At 73.6% G+C, this 18,637-nt stretch overlaps 1 protein-coding gene across 1 annotated transcript in view; it reads right to left on the bottom strand.

Moving 5' to 3' along the window:
• The window catches only part of COL18A1 (collagen type XVIII alpha 1 chain), a gene marked incomplete at its 5' end in the record, with an annotated part of 70,457 nt that overhangs the window by 9,388 nt on the left and 42,432 nt on the right, over positions 1–18,637 (bottom strand). Inside the window, 29 exons of the mRNA XM_084232784.1 lie at positions 226–268; positions 793–861; positions 1,237–1,311; positions 1,411–1,464; positions 1,568–1,594; positions 2,179–2,253; positions 2,475–2,537; positions 2,688–2,714; positions 2,790–2,819; positions 3,225–3,314; positions 3,433–3,468; positions 3,691–3,762; positions 4,043–4,078; positions 4,398–4,424; positions 5,127–5,189; positions 5,357–5,479; positions 6,239–6,265; positions 6,830–6,892; positions 7,134–7,292; positions 7,426–7,479; positions 7,726–7,812; positions 7,898–7,960; positions 8,579–8,605; positions 8,712–8,873; positions 9,157–9,233; positions 10,064–10,193; positions 10,464–10,511; positions 10,894–10,983; positions 12,462–13,009. Of these exons, the coding sequence (XP_084088910.1) occupies positions 226–268; positions 793–861; positions 1,237–1,311; positions 1,411–1,464; positions 1,568–1,594; positions 2,179–2,253; positions 2,475–2,537; positions 2,688–2,714; positions 2,790–2,819; positions 3,225–3,314; positions 3,433–3,468; positions 3,691–3,762; positions 4,043–4,078; positions 4,398–4,424; positions 5,127–5,189; positions 5,357–5,479; positions 6,239–6,265; positions 6,830–6,892; positions 7,134–7,292; positions 7,426–7,479; positions 7,726–7,812; positions 7,898–7,960; positions 8,579–8,605; positions 8,712–8,873; positions 9,157–9,233; positions 10,064–10,193; positions 10,464–10,511; positions 10,894–10,983; positions 12,462–13,009 (2,445 nt within the window). The remainder of the gene's footprint in view (positions 1–225; positions 269–792; positions 862–1,236; positions 1,312–1,410; positions 1,465–1,567; positions 1,595–2,178; positions 2,254–2,474; positions 2,538–2,687; positions 2,715–2,789; positions 2,820–3,224; positions 3,315–3,432; positions 3,469–3,690; positions 3,763–4,042; positions 4,079–4,397; positions 4,425–5,126; positions 5,190–5,356; positions 5,480–6,238; positions 6,266–6,829; positions 6,893–7,133; positions 7,293–7,425; positions 7,480–7,725; positions 7,813–7,897; positions 7,961–8,578; positions 8,606–8,711; positions 8,874–9,156; positions 9,234–10,063; positions 10,194–10,463; positions 10,512–10,893; positions 10,984–12,461; positions 13,010–18,637) is intronic.

Here is an 18,637-nt window from a genome sequence, read left to right as displayed (position 1 = left end):
GGTCCACGTGCCCACCCGAGGGAGGGGCACGCCACAGGCTGGGGACCCGGTGCGGTCAGGGCAAGCGTGCGATGGCCAGCAGGGCTGGGCCCACTGCGGGGGCCGTCGTGCGGGGTCATCAGGCAGCTGGTGCTCTCGCCAGCGTGAACACGCAGGTCTGCCAGGAGCTCAGCCCAGCGCGCCCACGCCCCACAGGGGCCCCGCCCCACGGCCAGGAGCCCTCACCTGGCGATCCCGGAGGCCCGGGGCGGCCCGACTCCACGAATGCCTGCAAAGGACACATGGGCTGGCCAGGAGGGAGGGCAGGGCCCAGGAGAGACCCCGCCGGGGCCGGGGCCGGGAGCAGGAGGGCGAGGACGCAGGTGCGGGTGCGGCCGTGGTCACTGCGTGACCTGCCTCTCGTGGGTCACTTCACACAGCTGACCCTCAAAGAAGGGGAGTTCATCCCCCGTGGGGCTCAGGGCTGAGATGCCCAGACCAGGGAGACCCACTGCCCAGCCTTAACTCCCCTCAGGACTGTCCTGCCTCCACGGCCTGCCCTCCCGGGGACCCCACAGACAGGAGAGGGGCTGGGCGGGGTCCAGCCCTTCCAATGACCCCTGCCGGAGGCAAAACCCTGACTTGGGCTTTTTCTGCCTGGGGTCAGTCCCTCCCTGGGTCAGGGTCCTCCTGGGGGTCACGCCGTCCAGGGGTCACGCCGTGCAGAGGGCCATCCCCTGCCTGGGTCCTGCCCTTCCTGGGGAAGCAGTGGAAAGAAAGCGGCTGGCTGGGGAGGGACATGGGGGGACTCACGTTGCTGTCGTAGACGGGTGTGCCGGGAGGTCCTGGGAGCCCGGGGGGCCCTGGGGGGCCGGGCGGACCCTGCGGGGGGCACAGGAGGCGCTGTCGGCACAGGGCCGTCGGTCACCTCCCGGCATCGCGGTGCGGGAACGCAAGGGGAGAGAGTGACCCAGCGCCGCCTCCGCTCTGGGAAGGACCCGGCCGGCTTCCTCCTGGGCTGGGTGACCCACCGAACCGCAGCGCCTGGCTGCTCAAAGGAGGCCGCGAGGGCCCACGGGAAGGGCAGGGGCGGGCGGCCGGGCGGGGTCTGGGCAGGGCCAGGCTTGCCTCCTCGCCCCGCGCTGCTCCCCAGATGGACCCCAGCACGAGACGCTGCAACCAGACCCGCAGGGGCCGGCGGGGGTGGGGGGGGCCTCCCACGGCCACCACGCGCCCCACCCCTCACGGGACACTCACCGGCAGCGCGTAGCCGAGGCTGGCGTCCCCGGGCTCCCCCTTCTCCCCCTTCGGTCCGTTCACCCCGGGGCGGCCCTGCGGAGCATGGCGTGGAGGCTGAGAGGGTGCCCCGGGGCCGCGCCGCCCCCAGCCCCCGCGCCCCGCTGCCCGCAGCCAGGCCGGGACCGTCCTCACCGGCCGTCCAGGGAAGCCGATCTCCCCCTTGTGCCCGGGCCGTCCGTAGGGACCCTGCGGGAGAGCGAGTCTGAGGTGGGTGGCGCGTGCCCGCGGCCGCGGGGGCTGTGCTGGCCGCACGCAGACACGCGCTGCTGGGGGAGGTGTGGCCACTCACCGGGGGTCCTCGGAAGCCCGGCTCTCCCTGGGCAGACAACAGAAGACGCTGTTAGGTGGGCGCGGCCCCTCCCCAGCACTGAGGCTGACCGCAGGCAGGGCCAGGCTGGGCGCCAGGGCTGCTGGGCACGCTGAGCCCTGATCTGGGGCCCCCGCGATGGCGTTGCCGAGGCCTCGACCGGACGCCACCCTGGCAGCCCCCGTCTCGGCCCCACGCACAGTCCCAGGGGCTGGGGCCCCTGCAAGCCTGGCCCTCTGGGGCCGGGCCACCTGCTAGGATGGAGGGACTCGGGCACAGGCCCCCGGCCCACCCAGCTGGCTCCCCAGGAGGACCCTGCCCCCCCCCGCGGCACCCGGGCCTGCGGGTCGGCTGCTCCTGGGGTTCCCTGCCCCCCACAGACGGCCTGGAGTCACATTGCCCTCAGGACCAGGCCGGTCTGAGCGGGCAGCCTGTGTGGTTGTGGAAGAGGAGGGACAGGAGGGCAGGGGCCAGGCTGTGGAAGGCTCTGGGGCCCTGCTCAGGGGGCTCTCCCGTGTGGGCAGCCCCTGCCCTCTCAGGAAGCCGAGCCCATCCCCCGCCTGGACGAAGGTCAGCAGCAGGTGGTCACTCACCTTGGCTCCTTTCTGGGCGGGGGCCAGTGCCCTGCCTTCAGGGCCAAAGACGGTGCCCGGCTCGCCCTTCTCACCCTGGACACAGCACACAGTCAGGGAAGCCGGTCCCCTCTCCAGGGCCTCCCGCCCCTCCATGAGCCCAGCTTGGGGCATCAACACCCTGGACAGCCGTGCAGGCTGCGGCGCCCCAGCCAGGCCCAGGGCATGGGAATGACGAGAGGCCGCGAGTGCCCTCGGGCCCGGGTCCCCTGCCCTCGGCCATAGGGCAGCTGCCCAAGCGGCTGGGCGGGCCTCACCTTGGGGCCGGGGAGGCCCTGCTGGCCTTTGGAGCCCAGGTCGCCCTTCGGCCCAGCTGGTCCCTGCGGAGACAGGAGTAACGGCCGAGTGACCCGCGCGGGGGGAGGCCGAGCACCTGCCCAGAGGAGGGTCCCAGCTGCCCACCCGGGGCCCCTCGTCCCAGCCCTCGGGCGTACCTGGGCTCCCAGCCCACCCGCCCGCTGGATACTTACGGGGAAGCCGGCGAAGCCAGCCCTGCCCTGTGGAGAGAGGACGGGTCAGCTCGGGGACAGCGCAGGCCCCGCCCACCGCGGCCCTGGACACAGCACACGTACCTCAGGCCCCGGCGCGGCAACCACTGCCCTCTGTGGGCGCTGGAAAGTGGGGGGCAAGGAGGCACGTTCACACCCCCCATGACCGCTCCCCGCCACACCCGTCACCCGCCTTTGCCTCGGGCCCCTGTAGAGGTGGGCCCTCCGGGGGTCTGCGCCCGCACCCCCAGGCCAGACAGGACCAGCCACCCCCCGTTCTGCGAGGGGGCCAGGGGGACCAGGAGGCTGGGCAGGCCCCACGGCCAGGCCCCGGGGATCCCTTCCCCTCTGAGTGCCCCCTCACATGCTCCCTCCCTCCTGAGGAGTGAGGAACGAGGGGCGGTGTCAGGACAGACCAACAGACTTTGGGGGGGTCACTGGTAGGGAGCCCGACTGTGGCCTCCCAGCCCGGGTGGGATCGGGGTGGGGCCTGGAAGGGGCAGCGCCCGCCGTCCTTACGTCCTGCTCCGACACGTAGACCACTGGTCCGGGCGGCCCCGGCGGCCCCGGGGGGCCTGGCCGCCCCACTCCATCCTTCCCGGGGTCACCCTGGAAGAGAGCGGGGGTCAGGCCGAGGGCTTCCCAGAGCCCCGGGGCGGGTGGTGTGGGCGGCGGGAGCGACCCGCAGCCGGCCCGTGCCCCTGCGAACCCCGCGGGGGCAGCTCACCTTCTCGCCCCGGCTCCCTTTGTCTCCTCTGGGGCCCTGCGGAGATGGGGTGGGGGCTCGTCCTGAACAGACCCCGGCCCGCCCAGCCCAGCTACCCAGCCCTCCCGCCTGTGCCCACGCGGGCCTGGGGCGGCAACCGCAGGGCGGCCAGGACCCCAGTCACACCCCGTGGACCGGAGGTCGGCCACAGCAGGGCACGGAGCACCAGCCTGGGGGCCCAGAGCACCCAGGGGTGCCCCGAGACCACTGCCCACTCACCCGGGCTCCGGCTGCTCCCTCTGCGCCAGGAAGTCCTGGGAACCCGGGAGCCCCCTGGGGCCCGATGTCTCCCTGCAGGGCCCACAGAAAGGCCCTGAGCCCAGCCTCGTGCTCAGCCCACGGGCCTTGGCCAGGAGCTCGCCCCAGGGACACCCCGGGCCTCCCAGGGGGGCAGGGAGGGGCAAGGTTGCCAGGGACCTTGGGGAACCAGGACTGGGGTCACCCTTGGGGGTGGGTACCCCAGGGTGCCCCGTGGGACAGGCCTGGGCTGATGGGGAAGAATAAAGGCAGGGCCTGGCCACAGCGGGGGCCGGGGGGCCGGGGGTGCTAGCCGCAGCGGCTCAGGGCTCACCTTGGTGCCCGGCGGCCCGGCGTCTCCGGCGTCCCCCTAGATGGAGAAGGCGAGAATGAGTGGTGCCCCAGGCAGCGCCGCCAGAGGCCCCTGGTTCGGGCCTCGCCCCACCCCATATCCCCGGCCCGATGGCGTCCTGCGGGGCCTGCGGGGCCTGCGTGCCCTCCCGGCCTCTTCTCCCAATGCACGGAGCCAGCAGTCTCAACTCAGCTCTAGAGGGAGGTTCGGGGCTGCCCCGAAACAGGACAGTCCCTGGGCACCACGTGTTGCTGCTGCATTTTGCAAACTTCCCAGGGTGGGCTCTGCACCCCAAAACAGTGCCCGGGGGACGCCCCACTTGCTCCGCCTCACTGACCTTGATTCCCGGGGGGCCGGCCAGTCCCTGTGGGCAGAGACGGATGGTGGTGAGTGGCCCCTGAGAGTGTGGGCCCCGCTGCCCACCCCCCGCGCGGACAGCGCCCACCCAGACCCAGAGTCACACGCCCCATCACCTCCACCCCGTGACATCACCCCAGGGACCAGCCTGGGGCGCCCCCCATTGCTCGAGTCCCCGACACTGACCCTGGCATCTCATTTAAGTAAAAAGCAAGCGTGTTTCATGCGTGTGGACGCCTGGCGTGGCTGCTCCCTCAGCCGCATTGGACTGGAGGGCGGGGGGCCTTGCCCCAGGGTGTGGGGTGTGGGGTGTGGGGTGTGGGGTGTGGGGTGTGGGGTGTGGGCCTGAGGGGCCTGAGGGGTGTGGGCCTGAGGGGCCGTCGCAGGGATGTCGTGCAGAGCAGGGCCTGTCTCAGCCGCATTCCTGCCAGGCGGCAGCCCGGGAGCAAAGCCAGACACGGGCAGAGCCCCCCCCCCAGCACCCCCGTGAGTCGGGGGACGCTGTCTCTGCCCTCCCAGGGCCGGGCTGGCCTCAGGCGTCCACGGAGGAGCTGCTGCCGGCCAGGGCACGCCCTCACCCGCCCTGAGCCGCCGTCCTGATGGCCGCCCCAGCCGGCCCCAGGGCCCCCGTGACTGCTCGTCAGGACCCGACCCGGAGCTGCCCGACGCCCCTCCCGGGCGGCCCGGCCCAAGAGCAAGGGGACCGTACCTGTGGGCCACCCGCGCCGCGGGGTGTCGACCAGAAGGGCGCCCCGGAACCTTCCATGTCATCCTGCAGGACACGCGACGCTCAGGTCTGCGGGTCTGAGGCCACCCGCGGCCCAGCAGGGGGCAAAGGCGCTCCGTCCCCGCAGCGCCCCATCCCGGCAGCGCCCCCGCCCGCAGCTTCAGTCCGAGCCGGGGCCTGGCGGTGCAGGGCCCGCAGCAGCCGCTACTCACAAATCCCGCGGCGAGTCCTGGTCCGGGGGGCCCCGGGGGCCCGGGGGGCCCCGGTGGTCCAGCGGGTCCTGCCAAGCCAGCCTCCCCGGGAGTGCCCATGGGGCCAGGGTCGCCCTTGCTGCCCTGCACAGGGGAGAAGACACTCCTGACCCCGAGAAGGGCTCTGCACCGACGCACCTCCCCTTCCCTATGCTCTTCGCTGAGAAGCCAGGAACGTGCCCCCAGCTGTGTGAACCCCAAGCTCCTGACACCCCTCGGCTGAAGCAACCTGGCCCTGCACCCCGACCGGCTGCTCCCCACGCACCCCGGCCGCTCAGGCTTCCGGGGCCTGGACGCTGCGTTCCTGGCTGCGGGTTTCGCGCCTTCCTGCACCCTCCCGGCTCGTGGGTTTGACACGCCTCCCCGACACCCGGCCGCCCTCGCCTTCCTCACCCCCACTCAGGCCGCGCGGCCCCCACAGCCGGAGGCCTCTCCCCTGGAACCTGCCTGCCCCAGAGAGCTTTCCCTGTGTATCCTGAGGCCAGGCTCGGGGCGTGTTCACGCGCACACACGTGCACACTCTGCCCGTGCACAACGCGGACCTGGCCTCGCCCGGGGCCCTCCTGGCGCAGCCCGCTGTCGGCCGGCGGTCTCGGGCCCGAGAGCCTCGGGGAGCCGCCCTGCCCGCTGGGGTCCTGGCAGCGCCCACCCAGCCCTCCGCCTCCCCCGCCCCGGGCTGGCCCCTGGGAGCGCTTCCGCCGCGCCCGAGCCCGCCCGCTCGGCCTGGCCGGGGGCAAGAAGCCCGGCCCCGGCTCCCGAGGCACAGGGCGGTGCGGGCGAGCGGCTGGGGCTCCCCGTGGGTCAGGCCCTTCTGCAGGGGGTGGTCCCCAGTGGTTTCTGTACCTTGGGTCCTGGGGCTCCGGCTTCGCCCTGCGGGACAGAGAACACCCCCGTGAACACCCCGAGCGAGGACACGGCGCGCCCCGCCCAGCCCGGTGCTGCCCCTCGGTTCACACCGCGCGGCTCCCGGCGGCCCTCTGGGGCCCGAGCGTGCCCCCGGAGGCCGTGCCTCTGCAGCGCCCGTGTGCCCTTGGCCCTTTTCGGGTGGGGACAGACTGGTGGTGCTGTACCCTGGTGGGTGGGCGGGCACCCGCCCCCCGGGGCCCCGCCCCACCCTGACCCGGCCTCTCCGGGGGCTGACCCAGAGGGAGGGCGCAGGCGCTGCCGGCTCCTGCGTGCAAAATCCCCATGGGGCCCGGGGCGGGGCCCAGCGCAGCCTCGCAGCTGCAGGCGCCCCACCGGCAAGGCCCGCGCTGACCCCACCGCTCCAAGTCACGGGAGGCCGGCGCCGCCCTGGGAGCCGCAGTTGGCTGGGGCCTGGGGGGCCTCAGGATGGGATCGGGCTCGGGCCGCAGGATTGTGGGGCGGGGCCGCGAGGAAGGGGGCGTCCCCACCGGGTGCTGGTCACCTGCTGCCCCTGGGGTGGGGACTTACGAGGCTGCCTTTCTGGCCAGTGGCTCCTGGCCGTCCGTGTTTTCCTGGAGGCCCCGGGGGACCCTGGGGAGGAGAGCGGGGAACTCAGCGGCTTGAAAGGACTTACAGGTGATCATCTGGCGCCCGCAGGCTCCCTGAGCACCGAGGACACCAGGATGCCCCACGGCCGAGCCAGGCCCTGCTCAGTCTCTGAGCTGCAGCCCACCGGGCGTGGTGGGGACAGCCCCGGAAAGGCTGGGGCAGCAGCGGGAAGGACGGACAGGCCCCGCCCGCGCCCACCCAGCCCGGGAAGGGGCGGCCTTACCTGGGGACCAGGAAGCCCGGGGGTCCCGTCCCGCCCAGGCACGCCAGGGAGGCCTGCCGGGCCCGGGATGACCGTGCTGTTCATGCCAAAGCGGCCTGGCTCTCCAGGCAGGCCCGGGACGCCCGGGGGGCCGGGGGGGCCGGGGAAGCCTCTCGGGCCCTGGGCAGGGCAGACAGACCAGTCAGGGCACTCAGTGCATGAAGCCCCCACCCTGAACAGCCTCTCGCTGCCCCACCCAGCGCCCGCGTGTGGAGACCGCAGGGCACAGGCCGCCCCGGCCCCGGACACTCACGCGGAAGCTCTCCTGGTCGCCACTGAACCCAGACCCCTCCATGTCGATGAAGGTCTGTGGAGAGAGGAGATGCTCGCCCCAGGCGCCCCGCGCGCCCAGCCCGCCCACTCACAGCTTGACCTCTGTGAACAGAAGCCAGAGCGCGTGCCCCCCGCCCCGCTAACTGACAGAGGGAGAAGGGCGGCACCCCACTCCCACCCTGCAGCCCAGCAGCCCTGGGGGGCCTGGGAAGGAGCTGACAGCCTAGGCCTGAGCCTGTGGGGGGCAGTCAGGACCGGGCGGGGGCGCGGGGAGCCTCACCAGCTTGTCAGGCCTGAAGGGGGGTCCTGGTGGCCCTGGAGGTCCTTGGGGTCCTGGGGGTCCTCGTGGCCCCAGCCCAGGGTCCCCCTGGAGAGAGAAGGCCCCGCCACTGCAGCGCGCGGCCCCGTGGGGGTGGAGAAGGTCACGAGCCTCCCACCCGCCGGAGACTCACCTTCGCGCCCTTGGGGCCCACGTCTCCCGGGAATCCTGGGAAGCCCTGCGGCCCAGCGTCACCCTGGAGACAGAGCGGGGAGGCTGGGTCAGGGCCGGGCAGGCGCTCAGCCCCCGAGGGCCTGCGCTCCAGGGCGGCTGGGGCGGTGCACAGAGGACCCAGGCTCAGGCCCGGCCCAGCTCTGCCCCTGGCCCCTCCTGGCAGGGCCGCTAGCATCGGGACACGCCGCACGGTGCACCCGGGGTGCCTGGGCTGGGGCACACGCATGTGCTGTGGGCTGAGGACAGCGCGTGCAGCCTGCTGCCAAGTCAGCGGCCAGGGGCACGGGCGCCAGGGGGCGCGGCACGGGCGGCCAGTCTGTGGGTGCTGCCGTCTCCCAGGGAGGGTCGCGTGGACCCTGCACACAGGGCGCCCACTCCTGCCCACCCGCTGCTCTGCCCCGACAGGGCGGCCTCAGGTCGCGGGCCCAACTGGATGAGCTGAGCGGCCAGCGGGTCCCCGCTCCGGGCAGGACCCAGAGCCGCTGTGCCAGAGCACACAGCTGCCATCTGCGGGCGCTGCCCGGCCCACAGGCCCCAGCCTGACAGGCGTGCGCGGCCCTGCGGGTCCTGTGCGCCCTGTGGCCAAGCCGGTCCCGGGGTGGTGCTCTGCCCTCCCCAGCCGTCCGGGCCCCACACTTACAGGCTTTCCGTCTGCGCCAGGATCGCCCTGGGGGGAGGAAGGGAGACGTGTGGGTGCTGGTGCCTGCCCGGGGATGTGGGGCGGCCCACCCCAGCCCAGGCTCCCACGGGGCCAGCGCCAAGCGCCCACTCACCCGCGCGCCGTCCCTCCCTGGGGGGCCGTCCTTCCCGGGCGGCCCTGGGGGGCCTGGAGGGCCCTGCGGCCCGGGGATTGGCTGAGTATCGGGGCTCGGCACAGCTGGGCCTGCGGGGCTCTGGGGACCGGCTGGGCCAGGCAGGCCCTGGATGCCTGGCGCCTGGGGACAGAGGACAGGGGACAGGCTGGGGGATCCCCATGAGCTCGCCTGCTCGCCCTCCCGAGTCCCAGCCAGATTGTGTCACCGGGGGGCTGCCGCAGGGATATGGGGGACAGCGTGTGCACGGCCCAGAGCTGGGCATGGGACACTGACACCGGCAGGGCAAGCCGAGCGGCGGGTTTCTCGTGCTGGGGGAGCTGCCCCGCACCCCCAGGGAGGGCTGAGCCCAGGGGTGCTCTCATGTCACTGTGGAGTCCCCGAGGCCACAGGGGCACAGCCTCACCTCTTCCACGAAACCCCCAGCATTCCAGGCGCTTCCGTCCCACGAGGCGGTCACTTCCAAGCCAGAGAGGGTCTGAGCTGGGGGAGATGGGCCTCAGGCCTCATGCCCACCCCCCCACGCCCTCCTGTCCTCACCTCTGTCGTCCCCCAGGCCCGGCTCCCAGGAGCAGGACGTGCTGGCCGGGGACATCTGCACCCCAGCTGTCGCCTGGCACCCACACACCCACACCCACGCCCTGCTGGCCTGTGCAGTGCAGTGCCACGTGGCGGACGCCGGGGCCAGCACCGGGAGCAGGCGCCCAACAGTGCTGCGGACCTGGGGCTGCCGGCTCAGCCAGCCAGGCGGGGTCTGAGGCCCCGGCCCCACCCAGAAGGGCCCTCCCAGGGGTCTCCCCTGGCTCTTGGGGAGACCACCCTGTCCAGGAAATCTGGACTGCGTGACAGCAGAGGCCCCCACAGCCCTCCCAAAAAGCGCCCCCCGGGCACTGGCCAGCCCCACCCTGCCCCGGGCAGGGGCCTCCCAGCTAGCGCATGGCCACGCCCCCACACCATGGCCCTACCCTGACCCACACCCCCCACTCCGTGGGGAGCAGCTGCACCTGTGGCCAGCAGCGAGTCCACTCACCCGCCCTCGGACAGCCCTGCCCGCCCAGGCCCCGCCAGGACCAGCTGAACCCTGGCCTGGGATAAAGCATCAGATTCCGGGCAAATTCACATCCTGGCCTTGGCCACGAGGCCTGCAGGACACCGTGGGGGGACGGGGCCGCCACCCTGGGTGCCCGGGGCTCTCACACAACCCGGCGTGACAGACTCTGGTGCCCGGTACACCCCAAGTGCTCATGCCCAGGACATGCGGCCAGGGACAGGCGCCAGGGACACCCCATGCCCCACCACCCAGAGGCTGGCACCTCCCAGTGGAGACACCGTCGTTTCTTCCCCGATTTCTTCAGTTCTGGAGTCTTCTGTGTTGTGGCCTCCAGCCAAGGGTGGAGACGTGACTGGGGGCGCCTCGGGGAGGAGGGGCTTCGGGGGCTCCCCCTGGAAGGAGAGAGGGTTGGCTCCTGGCTCTAGACCACCCGCCCCTGGAGCCTGCCAGCCCCAGCGTCAGGCACGGTTGGCTCAGCTCCGAAGTGAAACGCCTGGGCTCTGCCTGGCGGAGTCACGGTCCACGCACGGCCAGCACAGGGTCAGGGCCTGGCCTCACAGCGGCCCCTGCATCGACGGCCAGGCCTCCGGCTGCCGCAGGGGATGGCCGTGAGCCCAGCAGGGACCCCGGGGCATCAGAGCACGGAGCCCCACCCCACTCACCGTCCCCGTGGGCAGGTCCTCCTGTCCACTCCCCGAGTCTCCCGACGCCTGAGAGGGAGGACACAGGAGGGGCCGTGAGCAGCCCCCAACCGCCCCCATAGGCACCTGGTCTCGGCCAGCCCAGAGAGCCTGCCCCGCCCCCACCGCTGCTGCCCCGTGGCCGCCCAGCCCACCGTGCAGGCTCGCACATACATACGGGCACGCTCACACGGGACACCCCACACACGTGCACACGACTCACGTGCTCACACACACCCGGCCTCCTGGCCTGGCCCTGGCGCCCGCCCTGCGCTCGGACCTGCCCTACCAGGCCTCCTGGGGCCTACGGGCGGGGTGTCCCGTGGCCACCAGCAGCACAGGGTCCTCCCAGCCGGTCCCGGGGCGCCTCCCACCCTCCGCCGGGGAGCCGGGGAACCTGCGCAGCGCTCACCCCGTCCTCCTCGTCGTCACCGTCCTCCTCCCTGCACAGCAGGGGGCTCACGTGGGGGTCCTCGCGCACCCGCAGATCTGCGATCACCCCCTGCACACAGAGAGGCGCAGCGTCATGCGAGCTGGCCGCTGCGGTGCGCTCCCCGCGGTGCCCCCCCGCCAGCCCCCACAGCCCCGAGCCTGCGTCTCCCGTGCCCTGGCTCCGGCTCGCACACCCGCCTGCCACCCCCAGGCCCTCCGCCCCGCGCTGGCCCCAGCTCCTGGCTGACAGCCTGACCGCTGGTCGCCGCTGGGCGGCCCCTGGACACCGCGGGGGCATGGCCTTGCTCAGCCCTTCCAGACACTTTAGGGCACTCGTCTGGGAAGAGAAGGGAAGGAGCACAGCGGGGTCAGCGGCGCCCGCACCCCAGCGATGCTAAGGGCCTGCCCCGAGACTGGCCTGGGGCACAGGGGCATGGGGTGCAGAGCCAGACGCCACGGAGAAAATTCCAGAAACTTCCCATGCTAACGGCTCAACTCAGCGGATGAGGCTGTGAGGGAGGGATCAGGGGAGTCAGCACCGGGCAGGGCCCGGTGGGGGCTGGGTGGGGGCCGGTGGGGGCGGGTGGCCGCCCACCTCCACCGTGGCTGCCTCTGGACGTGGCGCCAGCCAGATGGGGCCTAGCGAGCCCCGCGACTCTCCCAGCAGCCAGCAAACGACCAGGGGAAGAGCCACGACGGAGGCCCCGGCGCGGCGCTCGCCAAACCGCAAGCCGTTGCAGCCGGTCAAGCCAGGGACACCCGCGCAGGAGACCCAGGAGGGCCGGCGCAGCCCGTGCCCCCCAGCCCCTGCGGGCCTGGCACCTGCCACCCGGGGGACTCACTGCCCCTCCACAGGGAGGACCCGCTGCCCTCTGGGCAGCCACTGAGGGGCGAGGCCAAGCACAGTGACGCCAGCTGGCTCCACAGCCCGCGGCTTCCAGGCCCCAGGGTTAAAGTTCCTGCCAAAGGCGAAAGGTCAGTTTTCAGACCCAGGTCACTGGCACTCAGAACCCCCCATAACCAAGCGGCCTTTGTCTGGGCAATAATTAACTCTCTGTCCCGGCCCGTCATTACACAGGGCTGCCTGTCTGGCCTGCGGCTGCCCAGCTGCCCAGCGGGGGCTGGGAGTCAGCCGACCCCAAGAGGGGGGGTTCTAGCTAAAGGTCATCCCAGTGTGGGGGCCGGGTCCCCCGCCTCTGGGGAGGGGCGCTGCCCAGGAGCTGGGGCGCCGCTGATGGGTAAAAGCCACCCCACGGCCGCAACCTTGGCGGTGCCCTGGCCCGGCCTGGCGCAGTGGGTGCTGGCCGCCGAGGCACAGGAGCACGGCCAGGCTCAGGCCTCCGCTGGGCCCGGAACCGGAGCCCCGTCTGCAGTGCGGGTGACGCAGCCGTGTGGACACGGACCCGCCTGGGGGCTGGGGAGTAACTGAGCAGGCGTGGAGCAGTGCCTGGCACCCCAGCTGGCCCCAGCAGCAGCCCGGGGGGCCCAGGACCCCAGGCCTGCCTCGCCCCGCCGCCCCGGGCCCCTTGTCCGGCACCGCCCCTTTACCTGGAACTTGTCGGGGTCGGCAGCTCCCGCCTGCCCCACGAAGAGGCCGGCGCCCGGCTCGAGCGGCAGCGGCCCAGGGGCGCGCTCCAGCGCCTGGCGCCCCACCTCACGGCAGTTCCGGAAAAGCACAGCAGAGGCGCCGTCCACGCTGAGGGCCAGGCGCGTCCAGCGGCCACCGAGCGCGGGCAGGCGGAAGGCGGCGGCCACGCGGGTGCTGGCGGCACCGGGCTCGCTGTAGAGCAGCTGCAGGTCCTGCTGGCCGGCCTGCACCGGGCCCAGCTTGGCGCCCACGGCCACGCGCTCCTGCGCCGCGTCGGTCACTGCGAACAGCACGCCCGCGGCCTCCGAGGCCGGCCGCACCAGCAGCAGCAGCGCGAAGTCGCGGAAGAAGGTGCCGCTGGGGAAGTGCTTGATTGCCGCCTGGCCGCCCCCCGCGGCCGGCCCGAAGGCGAAGGCCGGGCCCACATCGGGGTCGTCCACCGGCCTGACCTGCGGTGGCGGGGGCACCCCCAGCAGCTGCAGCAGCCCCAGCTCCGCAGGCGCGTCATCTGCAAGAGGAGAGACCCATCAGGTGGGGTTGGCGCTGGAGCCAGGGGCCTGCGGCCTTGGGCTGGCCCAGACCACCTGGACCGGCCCCACCCCCACCCCGAGACCCCACCTCCATCCCCACCCCAGAGCTCAGAGCCCAAGCCCCCAAGCTTGGCCCCCTGCCCCCAATGCTGACCACAAAGACCACTGCGGCCCGGAGCAGAACCCAGAGGCCAGACAGGAGATGCCGCCCGTAGCAGCCGCCAGGGGCCTGGGCCCCGGCCTTGCCCGAGCACTGGCCACCAGTCACCAGGTGTTGGGGTGCTTTGGGGGCTGTGTCCAAACTGGGAAGCCGCCCTCCCGAACTGGGGGGCACCCGCCAGGTCACGTGAGGGAACACGCCCCCAGGAAGGCCACGTGAGTGACCAGGAGCCTGTGCACGTGCGTGAGTGTGAGCACGACAGTGAGTGTGCATCTGGGGGCACCGGGCCACAGGGCCAGGCCGCAGAGGGCTCCCCAGGGTCACCCCTTCTCCAGCACCTGCAGCTCCAGCGCAGGAGGCTGAGGTGCCCGGCGCGGCCCCAAGTTCCTGTTTCCTCTCCGTGAGATTCCCCGGGCTCCCCTCCGGAGCCGCCGGCCCCTCTGGCTGCAGGCGCCGTGTGGAACCCGGAGAATGACAAAGCCCTGCCGCTAGGCCGGCGATGCCGCTCGGGGCCAGCACGCACACGCGGCTCTGAAGTCAGAACGGCGCATTGGCCCCCAAGCAGAAGGAAGCACCTGTGGACACCATCTTCCCAGGACACCGAGGCCGAAATAAAGAAAGGGGGGCCGCCCTGGGGGCGCAGGGGCCGGTCTCAGTGCTCTCAAGCTATCACCAGCCACTGCAGCCTGAGTCCATCCCCAGCCAGGGAGCTGCCCACAGGGCACAGCAGGCCTCTCGTCTCCCTGCTGCTCCCCTCAGCAGTGGATCTCAGTGGATCCGCCTGTTCTGCTCCCCACTCTGTCTCTGGGGAGTCCTCTCAGCCTCCCCCACCCCCACACCTCTTGCCTGCACCCCGGCTCTTAAAGCATAAATAAAAATAAATCTTTTTTCTTTTTTTCAAATAAAGGGGCGTCCACGTCCAAAAAGGGACCGATGTTCCGGTCAGCTTGGCCGGCTCGGCTACTGGCTGTATGGGGGGGGGCTCAGGAGAGCGCGGAGAAGGGAACCGGTAAATGGACGCAGAGCACGTGGCCACCGCAGCCGACACCGGCAGAGACCGTTTGAGTTGGGGGGGCTCCCGGTGCACAGGGGAGGGTCCTGTCCGTTCAGCCAGGCACAGGCTGAGGAAGGCCGGTCCTGCTCATGGTCCAGGAGCAGAAGGCCCGAAAGCAAGCTGCAGGCGACGCCGGGACCGTGGGCCCCATGACAGCACCCGGTGCAGGAGAGGTGCCGTCCTGGGGGACGCAGACCGCGTGTGTCCACACCACCCGGGGCCTCGCTGGGTGCGGCCATCTGGAGGGGGTGTTAGGACATCCGAGAGCCTTCAAACCCCGAATTCCAGGGGAACTTGCCCAGATCAGGACCCACGGGTCACCCCGCAGCAAGGGCCCCCAGTCGGAGGCGTGGGACGGGGGGCCGTGGCGCTGGGCGTGGGCCCGCAGCGGAGCGGGCGAGGCACAGAGCGCACCATGGCCACTGCCAGACATGCCCGAGTGCACCCACCGGGGGGGGCACGTAGACGCGGGGCCTGGGGGCTGCCTGGGGGACAGTACCTGCTCCCCCGTCACAGGCAGAGGGTGGCAGGCGAGAATCGCAGGACCTAGGGGGGCACCGGGGTGGGGGCAGGGAGGGGACCCAGTCTGCAGGTGGGAAGTGACCACAGCCCCACCCTGAAGTGGAGTCCCTGACAGAATTCAGCGTGGGGCGCTGAACGGCCACTCCCTGGGGGTGTAGCTGGACAGCTGGGTGGCCGGGGAGGTGGGCTGGCCACCATCATGAACCAGAACAGTGTCGGCTCCATCGCCCGGGAAGCTCAGCATCGGGGAGAGGCCCCCACGCGAGGGTCCAACCCACCGCATGGGCGTCACGGCGGCCGCCGTCTTGCTCCTCCCCGGGCCCCCGAGCAGGAAGCCACAACTGCTGGAAACGGCGCTGGGGAGGCCGGCAGTCCCAGCGCCTGTGTCCCTCGCTCTTCCCGCCAGCCCTTGCGGCTCTGGCCGGCGCTAGCCCCCGGCAACGGCACGTCCAGCGAGCGGACGCTGTGGCGCCTCCAGGGCCCTGGAGCCGAGCGATGCCGGAGGGGCTGCGGGCAGAGGCAGCACGCGCCTTCTGGGGCGGGGGTCAGAGCCAGCTGCGACCTTCTTCCAGCTGTGGCCTCAGCTGGCGCGTGGACCCTGCACACACCCCACTGGGCAGTGGGGAGCCCCTGCAGGTAGCTTTGGGCGCTCTACCCTCCCCAGGCTCAGAGGCAGCCCCAGTGGCGCCTGGGTCCTTGCTCCCCCACTCGCCAGGACCCTCACCTGTCACAGCCCCCTCCTGCGCCGCCCGCCCCACTGCAGAGTGGGGACCGCAGAGTCACTAGGGGCGGGAGGGTGGGCGCTCCAGCCAGGCCCGGGGGCCCCGAGGGCTTCCCCTGGCCTGAGGGGTCACAGGCAGCTGGGGGGAAGGCCCTCAGGCCTGCTCAGAACGCGGCCCTCCAGCCCCGGCCTCCGTGGTGTGGAGTGAGAAGGCCCTTCAGCCACTTGGCCAGTCTGCTGGGCCTGGACAGCTGTGCAGCAGCTCCCCCTGCACCCCCAGGGCCAGTGACTGAGGAGGGGGCACTGCCCCCCCCGCATCCCCCTAAGGCCTGAGACCCCACGGGGCACTGCCCCCCACCCCGGCACCCCTCATGCTGCTGCTTGGCCTGCAGGAGCCCCTTCATGTATCTGCTCTGCTTCTTCCCTAGGGCTGGGCCCCGGCGGTCATCGGCACTGGCACCTGCTGACCTGCCCTCCACGCTGCACCCCACGCTGGCACAGGTCAGGGTCGCCCCAGCACAGTCCTCAGGACCTGGCAGGGTGGCTGGGGAACCTGAGTTCCAGCCGGCCCTGCCCCCACCAACTCCAGAGTCCAGCGGCCGTGGACAGGGGACAACGGAGCAGGTCAAGGCCGTGCCCAGGCCCTGGGGGGGGAGGGGCGCACCCCGGCGTGTCCACTGGGGAGGGAGGCTCAGCCCCCACCTGGACTGGGCTGGGGGGGCTTGAACTCGCCCCCAGCCCCCACCCCGCCCCGCGGTGATGGCCGGTGCGGGGAGAGCCCGCGCTGGCAGGGCAGGGGCTGGGGGCGGAGCTCAGGGACCCCGAGGGGCTGCAGGGGAGGCTCGAGCTGGGCAGGCCGGGTCAGGCACCGGGCGCCGGGCCGGGCGGGGCTCCCGCGCACAAGCCGTGGCCGACATGGGCCCGTTTCCTCCAGAGCCTGGGAGGACCCGGCTCTGCCCGCGGCCTCTGCCCTGCGCCCCTCATCCCTGGCCAGTCACCGCCTGGAGAGGCCCCGCGGGGGCAGGGCCGGGCCAGGCGGGCGGGGTGACCTGCGGGGGCCCCAGGAACGCACGGCCCGTCCTCCAGCGCGCCCCCCAGGGCCCGGCAGAGCTGGCGGCGGCGCGGGGGCGCGGGGGGCGCGGGGGGCGCGGGGCGCGCGGGCAGCAGGCGGAAGAACCGGCGAGGAAGCGGGTCCGCGGGCGGCTGGGCGGCCGGGCGCGCTCGAGGCCAGGGCGGGCGGCGGGGTCGCGGGGGGCGCGGGGGGGGGCGGCCCTCTACCTGGGGCGGGCGGGGCCCCCGTGGGCAGCGCCGGGGGCCCGCCCGGGGCGGGAGGCGGCGGGGTGGGCGCCGGCGGGGCCGCGGCCTCCGGGGTCTGCGCGTCGGGGCCCGGCCGGCCGCCCGCCCCGTCCTCGCGGGGGGCGCCCGAGGCGCGCGGGGGCGCGGGCGGGGGCGCGGGCGGGGCGCGGGGGGCGCCGACGTCCCACCAGCGCAGCGAGGTCTGGATGTAGTCGGCGAGGTCCAGGATCTTGGCCCCGACGCCCGCGATGTTCTCCTCCCTGGCGGCCGCGCGGGCGGCGGGGCTCGGGCTCGGGGTCGGGGTCGCGCCGGGGCCGGCGGGCGCGCGGCCCGGCTGGGGGGGGCCCTCGCGGGGGGCGCCGTCCTCGGGGCCCGGCGCGGGGGTCCCCGAGCCCGGGGCGGCGGCGGGCCCGGCCGCGCCCCGCGCCCACACCCCGGCCGGCGGGTCCGCGCGCGCGGCGAGGCAGCAGCAGGCGGCCGCGAGGCAGCAGGCGAGCAGCGGCGGGCGGCGGCGGGCGGGCTGGGGCGCCATGGGGCTGTGCGCGCCCCGCGGCGGGGGCCCCGGCGGTGGAGCCCGGACGGACCCCGCCCCGCCCCGCCCCGCCCCGCCCCGGCCGGGCGCCCCCAACAGCCGCCGCGGGGCGCGGGCCGGCCTCCCCCCCCCCCCCCCCCCCCCGCGAGCCCGCTGGGCCCGGCACCGCCCCCGAGGGGCTGCCCCGCCGCCCCGCGCCTCTGCCCAGGGCCCCGACCCCGCTGGCCCGGCCTCCAAGACGCTCCCGCTGCCCTCGCCCCTGCGCCCCACCCCGCGGGCCGGCGGCTCCCCCTCCCCAGGAAGCGCCCCGCCGCGAGCGCCCCTCGGCCGCGGGGGTCCCGGTGACTCCCCAGAACCTGCCGGGGCGGGCGCGGGGCCGCCCTCCTGGTGAAGGAGCCGCTGGGGTCTACGGCGGGCAGTCCCGGGCGAGCTGCCTGGTCACCCCAACCCCCCCCCCCCCGGGCGCTGCGGACGGCACCCCAAGGCCTGCCCTGCACGCGGGCGGGCGCCCCCAAACCCCAGGTCCGCTCTCTCCCACCGGGACAGGAAGGGGCTCCGCCCGGGGCCCCCTGAGGCCTGGCCCGTCAGGCGGCGCCCCCACGTCTGCCCGGGGGGCAGCCTGTGAACTCCCCAGGGTCCCCGCACCCCAGGGCGGCGTGGCCGGTGGGGTCCCGGATGGGAGGTGTCCTCCCCCGCTGCCCACCCATGTTCGCAGCGCCCCGGCCGGCTCGCCCCTCTGGACGGCTACCCGGCCGCCCCCATGTTCCAGACGAAGACACTGAGGCACGAGGTGGGGGGTGCGGGGGGCCTGGCGCCAGCCCCGGAGCCCCAGAGGCGGGCGAATAGGCGCAGGCACACGGGCGCAGCCCGGCCGCAGCTCGCCCGAGTCCACGCGCCCCCACCCCACGTGTCCCACCGCCCCCGCGCAGGCCAGCGGGGATCGATCCAGCGTCCAAAGGGCAGGGCCGCTGTGCGGGCGCTGGACGCCACGTCCTCCCGGAAGGGGACGTGCCAGGCGCAAACACCCCCAGGGGCCGCGGCCCCCACAGCCCCAGCAGCCCCGCGCTGACCTGATCTCACGCCCAGCAGCGCCCCGAAGCCTCAGCGCAGAGCCCACCGGACCGGGGGACATGCCCCACGGACACCAGAGCTGGGGGGGGCAAAGAGGACCCCGCGCACCCCAAGAGACAAAACCACTCACACCTTCCTTCCAAGGGCACTGCGGTGTGCGGGACGCCAGGGCCTGCTCATGGGGCCAGAGGTCCTGGGCAGCAGGATCTGCCAGCGCACGCCCCAGGCGCCCCAACTGCCCTCCCTCACT

Source organism: Talpa europaea (assembly GCF_964194135.1).
Source record: "Talpa europaea genome assembly, chromosome: 4".
Taxonomy (NCBI): domain Eukaryota; kingdom Metazoa; phylum Chordata; class Mammalia; order Eulipotyphla; family Talpidae; genus Talpa; species Talpa europaea.
Note: the sequence above shows the minus strand (reverse complement) of the source record. Positions and strands in the feature narration are given on the sequence as shown.